This window comes from Corvus cornix, chromosome 6 (genome assembly GCF_000738735.6).
Source record: "Corvus cornix cornix isolate S_Up_H32 chromosome 6, ASM73873v5, whole genome shotgun sequence".
NCBI lineage: Eukaryota > Metazoa > Chordata > Aves > Passeriformes > Corvidae > Corvus > Corvus cornix.
Window position 1 is genome coordinate 7,501,018 of NC_046336.1, and position 19,033 is coordinate 7,520,050.

General features: G+C 35.9%; 1 protein-coding gene across 4 annotated transcripts in view; it reads right to left on the reverse strand.

Moving 5' to 3' along the window:
- Window positions 1-19,033, reverse strand: part of ATRNL1 (attractin like 1) — a 440,327-nt gene that overhangs the window by 326,253 nt on the left and 95,041 nt on the right. For all 4 annotated transcript variants that reach the window (XR_005602196.1, XM_039554022.1, XM_010412925.4 and 1 more), the window contains exons 14-18: window positions 16,763-16,895; window positions 15,287-15,468; window positions 6,736-6,949; window positions 5,862-6,050; window positions 1,013-1,231 (exon numbers count right to left, since the gene is read on the reverse strand). Coding sequence is in view for 3 of the 4 variants with exons in the window: in XM_039554022.1 (XP_039409956.1) it covers window positions 1,013-1,231; window positions 5,862-6,050; window positions 6,736-6,949; window positions 15,287-15,468; window positions 16,763-16,895 (937 nt within the window). In the remaining variant the exon portion in view is untranslated. The remainder of the gene's footprint in view (window positions 1-1,012; window positions 1,232-5,861; window positions 6,051-6,735; window positions 6,950-15,286; window positions 15,469-16,762; window positions 16,896-19,033) is intronic.

Here is a 19,033-nt window from a genome sequence, read left to right on the forward strand (position 1 = left end):
TCATTTCATTACTCTAAGACTTTAAAAAACCCCTCACTCTATATATATGCATCCACACAGAGAGAATAAACTGACGAAAAAAGCAGCCAAGAAAGCAAACACAGCTGCATGTACCCATAAAAGGATTGATCCTCGAGAAGCTCCAGCTTCCAAAATTATCAGCAGTAGAACACTTCTGGAAAAATAACTTTAGCACAGTTACACTATGTATTCTAAAAAAAAAAAAAAAATGAAACCAAAGTTTCCAAGCTGCCTTTTCAACTGTATTATTTATTGTAAATGACTACTGGAGGGCTGTCAAAGTCCCCAGCAAGCTTTTCATTTGCCTGCAGTCCTCCACTGCTGCTTCCATGCTCTGCTGTCAGGGTTGGAGGATTTCCACACAGGAGGCTGCACCAGCACAGCTTTCAGTCTTATAGCACCTGGTATCTTCCTTATTTTTCCAATGAACTCCAAAATTAAAATACTGCAATCAGACTGGTATGGCTAAAAATTAGGCTTCAGAGATTCTCTTTAAGGCTACAAAAGCACAGATTCTATTCACTCTGAATGTCTAAAAGGTCAACTGGAAGCACAGCTCAGGTATTTGGCAGTCCTCCATTCTCACAGACAGCTGGATTTGTCAGCAGCAGGAGGGAAACTTCTGCCCATCAGTAGTCTCCTATGGATAACTTCTCCCCAGTTCCACTCCTTGGTGGATACAGAAGCCAGAAGAAAGCAAGAGCTGAAGAAAATTTATATACCTTGATTTCTAAAAGTGGAGGGATAGGGTGGGTAAAAACTTATTTACAAATAAATGGCAGTTTTGGCTAAACTCCTTGCATTGCATTTCACATGTCAGCTTACACTTGTGTTCAGCAGACAGAGACTAACAAATTATACATTTAAGAAATATTTTGGAACAAACAAATCTTTCATGAAAATGCTATTTGCATTAATTAGAACAATTATGTTATTTTTGTGTGGTTAAACTCTTATTTCATATATAAGAAAGAACAGAAGCAAACATTACCTGGACACTGGATAAAAGACCACTCATAATTTTTTTCTTTTGGGCAAAGAGTAGCATCAAGCACCATTTCATTGGAGTGCACACTGACAGCCTTCATTGGGCCTCTTGAGGAGCCTTCCAAGCACTGTCCTTTGCCGGTGTTACTGGGATCATTGCACCATCCACACCCCGGCTGTTCCAAACACTGTCCACAAGTCCTCAGCCCAGAGCAGTTTTGAGCTTTAGTACATGGAATACAATATTAATGCATTGTTTTTTAAATAAGATGCTTGGATTTTACAATAGGTGATGAAGAGACAATGTAGCACTTCTTTTTCCTTGTGCAAATTAAAATAAAATAATAATCAGTAGTACTAGTAAGAATATCTCGGTTTTCATTAAAAGTAGTACTTCCTCAAAGATCACAAAACACACAGCAGGTGTTTGTTACACCCCAATGCAACAATAAAGATTTCAAATCAACAAAGATAATGAAGCAGAATACTGCACATGTTCATTAGACACACAAGAAAATATATATTCTTTACTTATTATTAATATATTATTTATTACTAATTTTACTGAATCAGAAAACTCTAGAATTCAATACAAGGTCAATAAACCAAATAAGAGTAATAACATTTATAAATACAAAAAACCCCATAGGATCATTCAAATTCAAACCAAAAATTATTTTGGGCATAAAGTACCTCTGGATCTCACCTGAGTATTCGCCTACAAATATGACTTAGTTTTCTTACATACAGCTTTTGAAACAAGCCAGCATACTACACATCTCCAGCTACAAGTCATAATTCAGTCCCATTTAAATTAACTCTATCTTAAGGTTCTCATCAGCTAATCAGGTTTCATTTTTTAAATTGCATTCCAAAATTCAAATCTCCCTATAGATCTTTTATACTCTATTCTTAAAATAATTAAAGTCTTCCTCATATTTTAAATCTCTTTAGAACCAATAAAATTCCTATTCTGAAGTTACTGTCATTTTTTATTAATAAGAAATTAACATTTTAGTAACTTCAGAAATACCATTAAAGTTCCCAAGCTTCTTTAAGCTTTTTCAGATATATCTTAGTTTTTTTAATTACTCTTGTAACACTGCACCAAATTAACATCAGACTCACTCAAACATTGATCACTATGGGTCCCTGTCTCTACTCACATTAACTTTATAGGCTTTCAAAATTAAATTTTAAAAGCATGCATGAAGGTAAGCTCCTGCTGTGAAGCCAGAATTATCTAAGTTTCTTTTTAAAAAGAAGAAAGTAATTTAAAGATTCCCAAAGTTATTGTGAAGGAAACTCAAATGGCTTCTACATGAGGGTAACCTCTCAATTTGGCTCAGCTGCAGCCAGGACACTGCATCCAAATAATGTTCACAGTTACCTGGACTCCTCTGGTCCACACAAGGAATACTAAGCAGAATGATTTCATTGCTAACTGAATTAACTGAGAGCAGAATGAAGCTAGCTCCTCTGACTTCAGGAACTATTAAAATTGTTTAAGAGTAATGAAAGCTGTAAAAAGAAAATACACTGCACAGTCTAAAGATACCTGCAGATATCAGGAAAACAGGCAGTGAAGAATCTGAGTGAATCTCAAAAGGATTTTAACAGCACAGAAAGCTGAAGCAAGAGCTCTTCATCAGACTTGGAAGAATCCAAACAGGAGGAAATGTTTCAAGTTTCCCAAATATGGAAAATAGCAGGGGCGGGAGAAGGCCAACTGCTGTTGCAAACTGTCAAACATGAACAATCGGTTTTAAACCACCAGAGCTGAAACTGAATGATACAAATTTGGGCTTTTGAATACATTAGAAGATCAGCAGAGAAATAAAGACAATCATTCTGCACTGGCTGGCTTGCCCTTTCAGAGATGCACTCTAAACAATCCAAACAAATCTCATGCTGCTATTTATACTCATGCTGCTATTTATAAAGCTCTCAAGTATCAGCTGCACTATCTTCACAGAAGATAAAACAGAACCAAAACTAAAAATCCTTTTCTATTCTCTGTAGTGGCATTCAGCTGAAAAACTGAAGAGAGCTGAGAAGCAATCGTTGATGGAAGAAGGAGATATTCAAGCAGTAATTTTGTTTTATTTGAAATTCTAGAGTTGGTCCAAGATTGTTCAACTGTCAGCTATTCAATCAGAAGTCATAATGGATGGAAGATGTAGGGAAGAGTGAATATGCAGGTTTTTGGCAAGTAGGTATTAAAATGACAGTATGTCACCAATGAAACAGCATTCCTCATTTTAATTCCAAGTTGTGAAAATAAATGTGAAGTTCTTCGTTGTTATTTTTTTGTATTTTAAATCATACATGCTTGTCTGAATTTTTTTTTCATTCAGAGCAGAACATCCAAAAACTCAGAAATTAATCATTCAAAATAAAAAATAAAATTTTAAAAATAAGGAGGATTTTTTAAAGGTATAGTTACGATCCCTTCTTCAAGTAGAAACACTACCCCTTGATAAGGGAATCCACTTAATACTTCATTACTTCAGCAGCAATAATGATACATCTACCTAATAAAATTTTCAAGTCATTTAGACTAAAAAAATGGCAGAACCATGCTTCATTTGGACATGCATTTTCTTGTTTAAATGCAAAATATCAGATGCTATAAAACTCTGGGAAAACTGCTTACAGACACAGAATCTTGGTTTTTTTCTAACTTGTTGAATAGAAAATACATTTTCATACAAAATTGCCTTTACATAATGTTGAATTGCTATATAGCAAATCCCTTTTGCCTTACTTAATATAAACTTCTATACACCTGACAAAAATGACAATCAAATTAAAAACAATTTCTTATGTTTCCCAAACAAATTGAATCAGTGTGATGTGCAAACACTACACGAAGAGAAAAACTGAATTGAAAGTTCAGGCTGACATAATATCTGCTAGTTTAAAAACAAAAGCATCATTCATATGGTATTCTGTCAATTTTATCTCCAGATTTTCAATGTATTTATGTTCTGCTACAACTCACTCACAATATTTTATAAGTTACAAAATTGATTCCTATATAGGAGAGGGGAAAAAAAGTTCTGTGAATGGTTATGAGAGGGAATGGTTATGTCACTACAGAATTATTATTCCAAACACATTGATGGAGATGAAGTGTTCCTATTACACTGAATTTGGGCACGAGAACCTGGATTAATACCTGAAACTTACCAAATAAGCCAAAAAGTTTACCAGAACAGCTCAACATGGTCCTGATTCATTATATTCTATGATTATTAAGGATGAACAAGAAATCTCAATTAGAGGAATACAGACTCTTGGCCAGTTTAGCCTGGAAGAAAGGCTTTCCTATGCCTTATTTCTCTTTAACCCAGATATGCAGTGGCTTGGTACATACAGCTCTTTTTCTCTCCTAAGACTAGAATATGTCAATGGTTGCTATTATCGACACATCAAGAACTTATTTTACATCATATTTTCCTGAGGCTTAGGTGAAAGCAAGTAACTGCCTTTTGTGCTCTTCAGGGTTTTTTAAATTTGTATCCACAACCTATCAAATGGAATCATGATCTAATTATGATCCTGAAAGCAAGTTGCTTGTTGTTGTCAAGATCATCAATGCTGTCACAAGATACACTGAAATAAAATGTTCCAGGGGCTTTGATAACAAAAGACCCTTATGGAGAGAGAAAGGAAATCAGAAGTAACCAGAGAAACTCTCTTAAAGTAGAGCAGTAAGAAGAGTCCAATGGTACACTTCACAAATCCTGAAGGACAGTAAAATTCTAAGAACCAGTCTTCTGTACAGTGGTGAGTGAAGAACTGTTCTAGATAAATCTCAACTAAGACAAGAATCTAAGCACCAGGCAGCTCACTCCAGCATCTGCATCAATTATGGCACCAATAAACCCTGGAACTGCTGGAACTGCATGCGGCTGACTCTGGTCACTCCCAGCTTGGGAAGGAGCAGCTTTGGCTGATACACTGGAAACTCCTTTGAGGAGATAGTCATTCTCCTCAAGAGCCATTGCACCAAGTTCTGATGAAATGTGCTTCAAAATGGGACATCCAGGGAGTAACTTTACTCCTTGACAAAGTAAGAAATCACTTTCCTCTTGTCCCCAAAGGATGAAATGGGCAACCTTGAACATTAATGGAGACTGACCCAGTCTGATCATAGAGGACAAAAGTTTTCTGTACCTCCTCTACCTGCCTTATGGCAGAATTCCTCCTGCTTCCATACAGAGGATGAACAAGGGTTAATAATCAGGGACCAACGTTAATAATCCCCATTTGCAAGGGAGAAGAATCTAAGGAAGACCAAGATCGTCTGTTTTGCATTTGTGTTACAATATTCTCAAGACTACTACTATCATTATTAAAACTTTGTTTTTATCTTTGCATGCTAGGACAATGGTATAGGTTGAATCTGAAAAAAAAAAAATCAGAAAATTTAAGTCTTTAAAAATCAAGCACGCTTCCTTTTCTTAATAACTTGATATTGTGTAAGTCTAAGTTCTACATATTGGTTATCTAATTTTAACAGTATCCCGTTCCAGCTCACAGCCATTGTTTGTCACACTAACACTGGTCATACAAACAACCACGGTAATTTTTCTCTCTCTGAAAAGAATAAATACTTTTTCACAGTTTCAAAAGAATAAATATATTTCATCATCAAATTGCCAGCACTTTATCTGTATCTAGGAAATGCATACTCAGCATTGACTTCTCACATTAGTAGCTATAAAGGGTCATTCACTTGAAAATCTTTTTATCTCTAGTAATGTGCTGAATCCCTTCAGCTCTTTTGAGTGAAAAATAAATGTAACAGTATATTTAATAAGACAAACATTCATTAAGATACTCACGGGAGCACGTGGCAGTTTGCCACTCCAGACACTGTCCGTATGGGAAGGAGATGATGTAGGCATTGGAGTCCACACATCGTTTGGTGCTGCTGCACCACATACATTCCATGCCATTGCTTGTGCAGTTGGAACAGGTTGTCCTCAGGGAGCATGGCTTTTTGCAGGGCCTGGCATTCTGGTTGGGACTGACTGGAAAAGGACCACAAATAGTGATAATTTTGAACACAAGTTCAAATCCCCTTTTTTTTCACCATTTGTTACATTAGAAAAATCGCTATGGAAGAGGTTGCTTCCTTAATTCGCTACAAATTAGCTACATCCAAATTTGTGTTTCTGTATATAATCATATTTTAAAAAACTTAATATGCAAAACTCAGCATGACTCATACAATAGCTCACAGAGTCCATTTTAGTGTATGTTAACTTGAACAGTCAAGTGACTCTTTCTTACAGTAAACTTTATACACAAACAAAACTAAAAGACAGAAACTAGAATTTTGGATTTTTCAGTCTTTTACACTTGCAAAATATTCACTAATGTCCAGCAAGATTCAGAAAGAAAGCATCAGCACTGCTGAATAACTCCACGTGGTTACAGCTACTGTTATCATTGACTATTACTGATTTAGAGGCAAACTATAGGATTTCTGGTATAATGCAAAATAAGGCATTGATCTAAATCTCAAATAAATATTTTCTGCTTTAGGACTATTATTTGTTTCTAGATCACAGCTATTTCAAAAAACTAAAAATATATATATATATTTGTAATTATTTAATCCAAATTGTCCCAAAATCCCTCTTAGGCACATGAAACCCCAAACAGTTTGTTATTCACAACAGCATCAGTTGCTGGGAGCAAGAGGCTCCTTACCAACGGGTTTTTCACACACAAGGCCATCTGCCATGGCAGTGCAGGGGTTTGCCTTCAGACCTGCCACCTCTGCTCTCTCCAGGTAGGCACAGAAGCCGGAGTCATTGGGCTCTCCAGGGAGCCACTGCAGAGTGGTGTTTGTGAAAGGGGACATGTCATCCCAGCCCCAGTAGGAGATGTTGATCTTGCGCAAACCCACCCAGGGTGAAATTTTCTATGGATGAGAATGAAACAAATGGGAGAGGATTATTTAAAATGTCTTCTGTTTAGCTAAAACATTTCAAAGAACAGCTCAACAGCAACAACTTCACATTTTCAGAATTCACCATGTTCTTATCTCACTTTATCATCTCATCAATCATTGTCCACATGGTTTTTATCTTAATTGTTCTATCTTGCTGAACATCCCCAAAAGCCCAACAAAAACTTCACCTCCTATATGCTTCTTTTCTAATAAAAATCTGTGTTCTGTTCAAAGACAATTCTGATTTCTATTATTGGATACAGGCCATCATGAAATTGTTTGGCTTTTTCCCAGTAGCTACTGTAAAATTACTAATTGCTAGGCCAATGTGGATAATGAAATACACGTAAGTTAACAGCAATTCAGAGAAATCAAAGTTCAGGAAAAAAATAGGATAAATATTCTGTCCTCTAAAGTCTGTAAAGATCTGATACTGATCAACCTTAGGCAATGCAGAGACACAGATAAAAGTGGCACATTTACATTTCCAATGTCATTAAATACACATTGAATATACTTTTATTACTGATTTATAAGTTATAAAACATAGTCTAGAAAAAACTAAAAGCATTAGATTTTAAAACATATTTAGGATGTATCAGTAAAACTACATCACTAATTCTACTGATTTTTATCATTTCATCTTTATACACTTACCAAGCAAAAAGCAGGTTTTAAGGAAAAAAGGCCTTTGCTTGTTCCAGAATAAATCTACATGCATTACTTGCCACCACAATTTTGAGACACCCCAACCAAACACATTTCCTCATGTAATCTCTGTGCAGGCAGTTTTCATTAAGCCCAGTTTAAACAGGCAGAACAGAGATACAGAGAGACAACAGGGATGTGGCAGGTACATGATGGCAGGTGGATGCCAGAATACCAAATCCAGCTGCGTGCCCCAGCAGAGGATACACATTGTCAGCTCCAAAGCAGAGATATTGATCTGATTGTGAATTAGGTTCACAACTGATTTCATTTACAAGGTAAGTAAAGGTAATTTACAAGGTAAGTAAAACACTATAATACACCTAAAGGAAACCTGCCATGGTTAAAGATCTATGTATTCCACAGGTGAACCAACAGCTACTGCCAATCTCTCTCAGTGATCTTTCACCTTTGATATCACATTTTCTTTGGCCATTCAGGTTTAACCCATGGCTGAAAAGAAAATCTTTCAGCACTCTTAATTCTACACACAATCAGAGCATTCCTTCTTTTTTCCTCTGCCTTGTTAGAGCAAGTTGAAATATGAAGGATTATTAATTTTGTTTCAAAAATACCGGTGGTGAATACTTTTTTAAAAAATCAGTAGGTGGATAATCAGTATTCCTGACTTCCCTAAAATGTACTCCCTAGGCTCTCTTTTTCTTCTGTACTCTCAGTTGAGATCATGATCAAACAAAAATCGTTTGAACCACTAACATTTAGGGTTTTGCAAGAACAAACTTAAATAAACCAGAAAATGTCTAAGAAATGTTCCATTCCATGAGCAGTGATGTGATCTGGGAGACTCTTGAACAGCAACAAGAACATTCAGCAAATATACCAATGCCCACTCTGTGTCTTACTTCTGTATTTACTTCATAACTGCATTGTTACACCAGGTGACCAACTTTGCAGGTGTCTTGAAGGACTCACATGTTCTGGATACCAGAAAGAACATGATGCAAGCAGTAAAAGTGGAACTTGGGCATGTGGAAAATGGTAGATAATACATCTGTTGTCTTATTGGCTGTTCAGTTGCCTAGATTCCAATTTTTGTACATGGTCCACATGCATCAGAAAAGCTTGGATACCTACACATATGTCTAGACAGCTCTCTGTAGATGCTGAGTGTGCACACCAAGCACATATAAAAAAAATATCAGGGGCTTAGGCAGGATAAATTGCTGACAAACACACACATAAAGCAACCCTACATGCCTACTTTGGGATTGAGGGGTTCCAGCCAAGAGAATCTTCAACATATGACTGTTTCTATTGCACTGCCAAATAATTTGGCCTTGACATCAGTATACAAAAAAAAAGGCATCCTACTCCAGCTATGGTGAAAAAGTATGTTAGCCAATAATGAAAAGTGACAGTGCAGCAGTGATATTTGGAAATAAATTCTTCCATTTGAGTGAAGACTATCTTGGAACCCTTTAATGATGACAAAGTCCCAGAGAGAATCATGAAAGCCAAAGCAGCCATACGAGATAAAAGCAGTATCCCTGAAATGAAAGACTTCCAGCAAAAGCAACACATATCACAGTCAGAATCATTCTTAATAGCTGTGCTATCTGGAGAGCTTAGAGGCATCATGTCAGGCATCTGAATTCCATATGTACCATCTTTGGCTCTTTGCTAGGATAAGACATCAAAATACAGACCCAAATGCTGATGAACACATTATCAAATACACACTATTGAAGCTGTGACCTTGCAGGCCCACTCAGGCCTCTCTGGCCATGCTATATAAATCTAGTATAAATTATTTCTCAAAATGATGGAAGGTTCAGTCAGAATAGCTGGGAATCTCAAAGTACTTGAAGCAACTGAGGGACTTCAAATGTGTCAACTGAAAATGCCAATCCAGTTTCTTCCTCAGGCTTAAGAAATAATGAGAGTTGAACATCCTTCACTTGAACTCTATGATTGTTTCATATAATGCAAAATGAATGTAGAAAACTGATTCCTTTACTTTGAATATCTTGCCAAAGATGCTTCTGAAGAGGATCAGACAGGAAGGAAACGAGACTGCCAATGCTCTGGAACCAGAACTTGCTGATGAGATTCCAGCTCCTAGGCCTCTTGAAAAATATTTGTTATCAAACCAGATGACTGAAAAATACAGTGCAAATCAACTCCTTTACTGGAAGTTCAGGTGATCTTTACTCAGCATGTAAGTGGGAAGGACGTTACTCCTCAGAGAGTTCTGAAGACTTGCTCTTTCTTTCTATCCATCTATGCATATCTATAAAAACTCCCTTGATACATTACATACAATTCATTTTAAAACAGCATCAACAACACCACAACAAGCCCACACAAGAGCATTCTTGGCAAATTATCTGTTTAAAAAGCAAAACAAAAAAATCAAAGCAATGCAATACACAGAAGGCGATCAACTCCATCTCGAGAAAATTTGTAATGTGCCTTACTAATGTTGCAATGGAGAACATAATCGAATATATCTTGAGAAATATTGTATAGCCTTATCCCACTACACTATTTAAAATTTGGAATCATCTCTAGAGTATGTTTGTCCTCCCATCCATATCTTTCTAGGCTATTTTTTAGCACCCACCACCCATCTTAGAAACTTTATATTTGTGCTTGAAAAACAGCTAGTCACAGTTTATCTGTTTTCATAGAACCATCTTTTATAACATTGAAAACAAGTTGCCAAAAAGCCTTTTTAAATGAGAGATCAATCTTGAAGTTAGAAAATATTTCAGAATTATTAAATTCTGAGAAAAATTACTGGGCAAGGCTTTATTTTCATCCAGCAGAGAACAAAATTGCAGTCATACAATGCATACTGATAGAACATCATTCTGTAATCTCATCTACACCTATTAAGATGAACATAAGACCAACTTTTAGCCATAACAGGAATCTAGTAAACACTGATCAGTAATAGCTTCAAAAATATTCTCTTCTCTTATTCTAAATCACACAATTTTAATTTGTTATAAAATAGTAATTATGGAACTATGTTAGAAATGAAAATTGTGTAACCTTAACTGGAAAGCTGATAGTTGATGTTAAATCCACTGCTTACTCAGAGAATTTAAGTCAGATTAAGTTGCTTTGGGATCTAAAGTGAAAGGGATCATTTCTACTCATGACACATTTTTTCAGGTACTATTGCTGCCTCAGCACTAAACTAATGAGGGCTAAATAATTTGCAAATGAGTGAATTGAGCAAGACTACCTTTACTGAATAGCCAATTACCACGGAGGCTCAAAAATCTCCCGTTTCTTATTTATGCAAATTATGCGGAAGTATATATCTCCTTCAAAAATTTATCTCCTCCTTTATTTAAATTCCTTTTACTTTGGATCTGAAATCATCCTGAAAGTCTCTAATACACTAATGTCTCATTTTCTATTGTGTGCATCACAACAGTTTATAAACAAAATTCAACAAACTTGTCAAGAATTGTTTCAACTCCTTGATTTGTTGCTGTAGGATGAAACATACAATTAAACTTTGAAAATGCTGTGGCCTCTCAGTGCCCATATTTCCACAACATTCACAGTCTGGAGAAAGCCTTGCATTTATTTTGCCTCTTTTCTGCACCATTTTGAACAAAAAACCTGCTTCCTGAAAATAGCAGCTCTGTGAAGAGAAACAATGCATTCTGTGCAGACACCCTGCTTGGTTTTCCATTCCTTAAATATACATCAATTCTGACTATGCCAGATACCAGTCCATATTTTGTAAATATTTACCCAGTGAATGACACATTTTAAGCACTGGAAGCAAAATCCATGAGTTTTAAGTGTCTCTGGAGTCATGCATTAGGTCATGAGAACACCTAATTCTTCTACTCTTTTTAAACTTTGCTGTAGTCCCATTGGTCTATAAAAATGTACAATGTGCCAAACTGAAAAAACTAGAACTTCTCCAATTTCCATCTACAGAGATTATAGCTAGTATTCCAGGGGCGCTTTGGTTTCTTCTTGGAATTTCTTCTTTAGAGGGGACAATTTTGGGGGAGAAATTTGCATTCTCAGGCATCCGAAGCAAGTTGAGCTCCCCTCATCCCGAACACAGGAAGACAGTTAAACTAGAAGTGAGCTAATGGACAGTCAATGCAACAACTGTAAATGGAGACAAAGTGATAAAATAATTTATTAGACTTCCAAAACCACAATAGGAAAGTGGGACTGGTGGAAACTCTAGTAAAGGGAGTAATTCAGAAACAAAGAGTAGATGTCAACTTCACCACAATAACACACATTTTAAAACCACAGAAACATAGAGCCCTCAGAGAATACTTTGAGCTAACAAGGAATAACATTGCTATGCAAAGCTCACTAATTAACTGCAACCTACACTCAAGTGTAATTTATAAAAAGATGCTTAGCCTTGTGAGCAGAGAGTCGAAGGAAAAGTTGCAAACAGTTTATATAATGAAAGGCATTGTGTGAAACTATTCTCTTCTTTCTTTGTGCTTACTACACCAAAATTAAATCTTCTCAGAATTTATTGCATGCTAACAAGAAAATTATTATTTTTAGTTAAATCCCACAGTTGCAAAAAAACTCCCAAGAGAGCCAACTGCACTTTTAAATGAATATACAACATTTGAATATTATCAGGAACAGTTAATTAACCTCATATTGCTGTTTAATCTACTTTCCAGAGAAACTCACATCTTCCCTTTCATAATATTTTGCTTACTAGGTCAATAAAAGCATGTAAGAAAAAATATTAAGTGTCATTTTTCTTTAGTGTGGGAATCTGGAGCCTATCCATAGTGTTTACTTTGGCATTCTCTGACAGAATTTAATTTATTTTTAATGAACAATACAAACTAGACTTTAAACTACTGGGGATAATTTTAAAATATGTCTGCAAATTCAACAGTGTTTTGAGTTCATACCACACAGATCTTTGTTTTGTCCCTTTCTTTAGTACCAAATGAATCTTCTCATTATCCTTTAAAAGGAGGTAACCTATTGATTTCCAGTGTAGTACTGGGATTAGGAGAAATTATTTATACACTATGAGGTCTGGATAGAATATGGAGACAATGGCAGCCCCCTCCCTCTGAATCTTTCCAAATCATCAATGTGTTATTCTAAATATGATAAAGAAATTGTCCTAAATTTGTCCCAGAAAAAGGCCTTTGTGTATTAGAAAACAATCTACAAAGTCATATGATGTTTCTTTGAACAATAAAGAATGCTCTTCCAGGCTATAATATTTATTGACACTATTTTAACAGTTTGTAAAATACACAACAGCTACCAAAGCTGCTTTTCTTTTCTCAGCATAAGAATACCAAATAACAAGGAGATAAAGTCAGAATCATGTTCTTATTTCCAAATGTTGCTCTGACACATTCATTAATCCTGAAAAGTTTTTGTTTTCAGGTGAAACGGAAATCTTTTTTTTTTTCCAGGCTAAAGATTTTGAAGCCTTCAACACTAACCACACAAGCCAAACTCTACTGCCGATAATAGAGATTAAAGCTACGGTGTTCACCTTACAGCTGCTCTGACTCCATTTGTGAGCTCCCCACCATCACCTGCTACAGATACAAGCCATCTAAAATGAAATCTCGTTCTTTAAATCATTATGATTGCAGTTTGAGAGGGAAAGGCAGGCAAAAGAAGATCAAGAAGTTTCAGAGAGCCTCTGTCACACCTGATAACACATTTAGGATATCTCACACTGAATAAATGTAGCTGGACAGAGAGATATGAATGAAAAAAGTCTTCTTTTTTTTTTCTAAATGCCACTGAAAACACAAGGATAATTCATGGCAGAATTTCTGTAGAAGTTCTGATAGCTAAATGATTGTTTAAGCCAAGACAAAATTTTTTTAAAGTGTATACATTTGTCTGCAATTGCTTTAACTGTATTTGAGGTATCTCAAATTTACATCACCACATTGGCTCAGGATGTACTTCATTTAAATAAAGATATGCTCAGCAGGATGTCACCTTGCAGAAGTTCTAAGCTCTGAAATGCAAGAAAAATGTTGCTTCCAAACACTAAAAAAAGCTATTTCTCAGGTACACCTCAAGCCAATCAGGCAAAATCAGTCATATCAATAGTCTATCACACATTATTAGATTTGAAGGCATCCTGCACAGTGTTTTAACAGGAATCAGGGGAAAGGAAAGCAAAGAGGAAAAAAGGTGGCAAAATAAATAACCATAGCAATCATGCTGACAACATGATTTTGTTGTTGCTTTTGTTTCAATTACATTTTCAACATTAACACAATATCAGAGTGGGCAGACAGAATGAGCTTCAAGGCTGCAGTAATTACAACATCAGGGAAGAACTTCTGACACAGAATGATTTCTCTCTCTCCTTTATTACCAAAATAGAGAAAAAAGTGTTTTTCTAGTAAAAAATATTTTCTCTGTCCAGATCTTATATTTATTTGGGAAATACACAAAAACTTTAAGTACATAACCTATGCTTGCATCTGCATTTTGAAATGGAATGCTAAAAAGGATAATACAATATTTTTGTCCACAATATATGTTGCTAAACTCTTGCTCTCAGATCCATTATAACATAAAGGCAATCCTTAACTGCTATTTTCTTTGAATGATCTCAATTTATCTGCAGCAGAACAACTTCTTAAATCACATGCTAGTTTGATATAAGCTTTAATTATTATCCACAATTATCTTTCATTTTCCTTTAACTGTAAAATCCTGAACTACTTAAAAATTTGAGGATTTTGAACAGACATGTTCTACAAAACTAAATATACACTTCCAAAAATGTCCCTTGCTAAGAAGAACTGATTTGTTTGTAATGGAATCATATTCTGCTAAGATATCCCATCTGAGTGTACACTGTGGGGTTTCACATTTTTGAGCATTCTTATATTTCATATACTTTAAACAGTGATGTTTAAACACAGCAATAAGCATTTGAATATTTAACTGCTAAAAAATTGAACCTGACCACCCAGGGACAGGTAATTTATCTTCCCTTCTCTTGTCCCACAGCTAACAAAAGTAATATGGATTGCTTTTCTAAGGAATATTCTCGTGGTAGCTTGCTGCATTTGCCAGAGGCATGGAAGAGTTTTCAGCTCTCTCTCTCCCCCACCATTATTAGAGAAAGCTAATTAGCTCCAGCTAATTCCAGTGCTGCTGTGCAGGGAATTGCTACATGTTTTACATACTAGTGCAGCTTCTCTGTGACCCTTTGATCCCACAAACCAGTTACAGAGGAAACTGGTGTTTCTGGAGAAGTTACACCTGTACTGCACGGGGTTACCATCCCCATTGCTGGACCATGCCTGTGTTGAATTTCAGGATTAACTCTCTCACAGCAGAACCCAGGACACAAAATAATTTTTCCAGACATTCTCTTGAGCAAATACTCTCTTCCAATAGTAACGTTTAACTCTGGAGGGGAAACCTTGGGAACTGCTGTGTGATTTTTTTTAAATATGAGATTTCCTTAATATCCCGCACATGACTTACACCAGTCTTCAGCACCACATTACATTTCTTTAAAGGCATAAACTTTCCTCTCTTTGGACAAAACCCTAAACCAGATTTCTCAAAGCAAGTTTATTTCCCATAAGCATAAATTACAGTTACTCAAGTTACCTGAAGTGTATACTTCTGAATTTCATCCAGAACAAATTCCACTTCTTTTGAGGTTGTTAATGAGGCAAGATTTCCACTCAAATTGTAGCAATATAGTTTGGCATTGTCATAGCTTTCCCGACTGGAATTTATGTGGAGGCAGGCATCTCCAATGTGATTCCATCTTTCTCCACACAGATGAGCTGGTGCAAAAAGCATATGATTAAAGCTGATTTGAAAAAAACTTTTAAAAAGCCCAAGGGAGTCTGAATTTTAACTTCCTGAGATCGTAAATCAAAATACATCCCACACTCAATTTCCCTTTTCACATCACATAAGTTCTGAAATACCAAGTATCATCACACAGAATAGTGTATTTTTATGAAAAGAAACTTCTAAGAACTTTAAAAATAATTATAAGATACATGCTAAGTTTCAGCACAATATTTTACGTTGCTATTTCTTCCCTGCATTCAAAATTGAGCACAACTAAATATTAAGATTGGATTAGGTACATAAATAATAGTTTTAACAACTACTTTTACTTAAATGTTATGTAAATTCCAAAATCTGAAAACAACTGTCCTAGAATTAAGAAGTCACAACTTTACACTATACTTGTTTTACCATACCTTTGCATTTATATTTGCCTAAATACTAATGCAACTCAAATGATAGAAAATTCAGATAACATCACAGAAAATATTTCCTCCTCAACATTTTACAGCATTACTCAGACTCAGGTAACTATTAAAAGATAAGTAAGAGCAACTGTTCTAGTCAATCTTCACAAAGATTACACAAACACAGTTTTGAACTGCACAGAATAAATTGATTCAAGTTATTTAATGAATCATCTCTGTGAAAAAAAATGTGTTCATTAACTTCATCTGGACATAAAGATCAAGTAGAAAAGGTTCTGACATCTAACTGCATATATGTAGCTATGAATATAAATTACAGAATAAATACTATTTCAGAATGTTAACACTCACCTTCTGAGAATCTTTCATATTAGCATTTTAATATTCACTGCTTTCATAGCAGTACCAACATTAGACAATCAAGAAACTAGATCTTGGGCCCTATCTGCACAAGAAAATTGAAGTATAATTGAATGATAACTTATAAGGTAAAACTGCAGCTAGCAAAAGTAACAGTGTCAGTGCATAGGCAACAGTAAAACCCCCAGTATGGCCATTCAGCTCTGTGCTCAGTGGTCCCCACAGGCCAGAGCTCGTCGCTGGCTTGTGCAGAGGTACACATCATTATGCCTTCACTAACCTTACCATCTCCCCTACCACGATTAAAGGTAGCACTGCTACCCCAATCAGTGGTGTAATCACATCTGGGTTCACCTGGACAGGCACAGACAGGCAAGATGAGGGTGCACAAATAAAACAAATCCATGTCTGCTCGCTGAACAAACACTCTCTGGAAACACGGAGGAGATTTACCCCGTTTCAAAAGCAGCTGTGAGCAGCAGTGTCCCCTTACCAGGTAGGGCCTGGCACTCCTGCTGCCGCTGGTCCCACTGGCAGTTCAGGTGCAGGGAGCAGCTCTTGCAGCTCGTCAGTTTATTGCAGATCTGCTCGTTCCTCACGTGACACTTCGTGTAGTTTTTAACCGACTGCAAAAATTGAACAGACAAAGCAGCATCTCAAGCATACATCTAATGTTAAAAAAAACCAGAAATCAAAACTGAAATACTGAGCAGGTGGATCCCTGCCAGAAAGTCGTGGCCACTTAGAAACTAGGCTGAATTTAAGTTCCTTGTCTAGAATCCTTTACCAGATGCAGAACACATCTCCAGAGCACAAATCACTCCACTTGCTCTACACAACTATGAGTGTCAAACTGAAGAGGCCAATTCCCTGTACAGTGAGCAGGAAGAGCTTAAACAACTAAATAAAATATCTATTTCTTAGATAGTTAAGGGTTATACTCTCACTAAATTATTTCATCCTATGCAGGTTAAAGCAAGCAAAATAGTCAAACAGAACCTAAAAAATGGCACAAGGCGCAAAATAATTACATCTGACTGAAGGTGCAAGAATATGCTCTACACGTGACATAAAACCAGGGATAACTTCATTCCTTTGTACCTTAGTATACAAGAAAAGCAGTAAACACTGAAAGAATTACCTGGAGGCTTTTATTGGGTTTTGTCAGTGTTTGTTTTTTTCCTAAAAACTGAGGTCTTCCAAGTTAGACATATTGAATACAAATTTTTCTTCCCTCTGCATAGTACTTTTAATTAAGACATTGTATTGATACCTTATTTAATGAACTGCCCTAAATCCTCAGCCAATTCAGCTCAACTATAAGGCTCTCTCTACCAAATTAATTTCAAGGTAATAATTAAAAGTAAGTCCTAATGCAAGACAGCCTCATACTCACAGAACAGTTGAGATTGGAAGGGACCTCTGGGAGTCCCTCTTGTCAAACCCTAACAAGTCTTGTCTCTCTTGAACAACAAAAGATTAAATTAATACATGGCAGCAAAAATGGATTGCACTTGGATAGCAAATGCATGATTTATCGACAATTTTGGTTGCCTTCCTTTCCAATAGTCTCCTGCAGTATGATTAAACAACTTATAAAGGGACTGCATGACAGTAAGTTACACAGGGCTAAGTACTGGAATATGGACATTGATAGGGCAGGGGGGAGGAAAGGTGCCTTCCTTTATTTCCATTTTTTTTAAAGTCCTGAAATAATGCATTTGTTAAAGAGAATTGTCAATCTCACATAGAACCAGCTTCATTCCTGCTGAAGAACACTGGTGTTGAGGGACTTTATTTTATTTTCATTTTTTGCCTTTATTGGATCAGATGCTTACCAGTAAGTTTATTATAACAGGTCCTGACTTTTTTCTGTTCTAGAGGAAAGGCTACTGTGAAGCAAAAAAGACCAGAAAAGCAGGTCTGGATGAAGGCATCTACACCACAGTATGGAACAGAGCCAAAGGCAATGCCAGCAAGTAACAGACTGTCTATCTAGGTAAAAAATGCATACAAACAGTAAAGCAAAAAAAAATCTTTGCTACAAACCCACATTTAGCTTCACTCAGTCATGAAGCATATTCCCAAAACTGCCTGAGAGATGCTTTAAGGTGAATTTTAGAGCACAAGTAACCACCATCTGCTCATTTACAATAGCTCAACTAATACTCACTTTTAACACTTCATTTTGACATACCCTTAAGCATTCAGATTTCTTTTTTAAATTATATACTCTTCAGTAGTATTACATACAGATTACAATTTTCCACCTAAGCCAAGATATTTATTCTATTACTTTCTAATCATGAAGCTTGTTGTGTGCTGGTTATTTAATGTTTAAAATAAAATTCAAAGTACTAGTGGCTGTTCTATAATAATGTTCTTTGTTGTATTCCCTTATTCCCAGCATTTATTTCCCTTAAATCCAATTTAAACACTGCTTGCAAGAAAATCTCATTAGTTCAATGTAGATGTGAATCCAATAGGTAATTCATATTAACACAATATTAAGGTTATAACTTAAACTACCAAACCCAATGAAACTCAGAAAGATGACAGTCCATCTGTTACAGAAGTTCTGTATTGCTGTAGGATATTTATAATGTTTACACACCAAAGCATGAGTAAATCATATTATGTATAAAGCTTCCCTCATGTCTGATTTACTTAGATTTTTTTAAGTACTGATCCTGATGTGGTGGTATATAGACAGACTTATGAACTGCAGTGATTTTCTGAGTATTTACTGGAGAATTAAAATCCT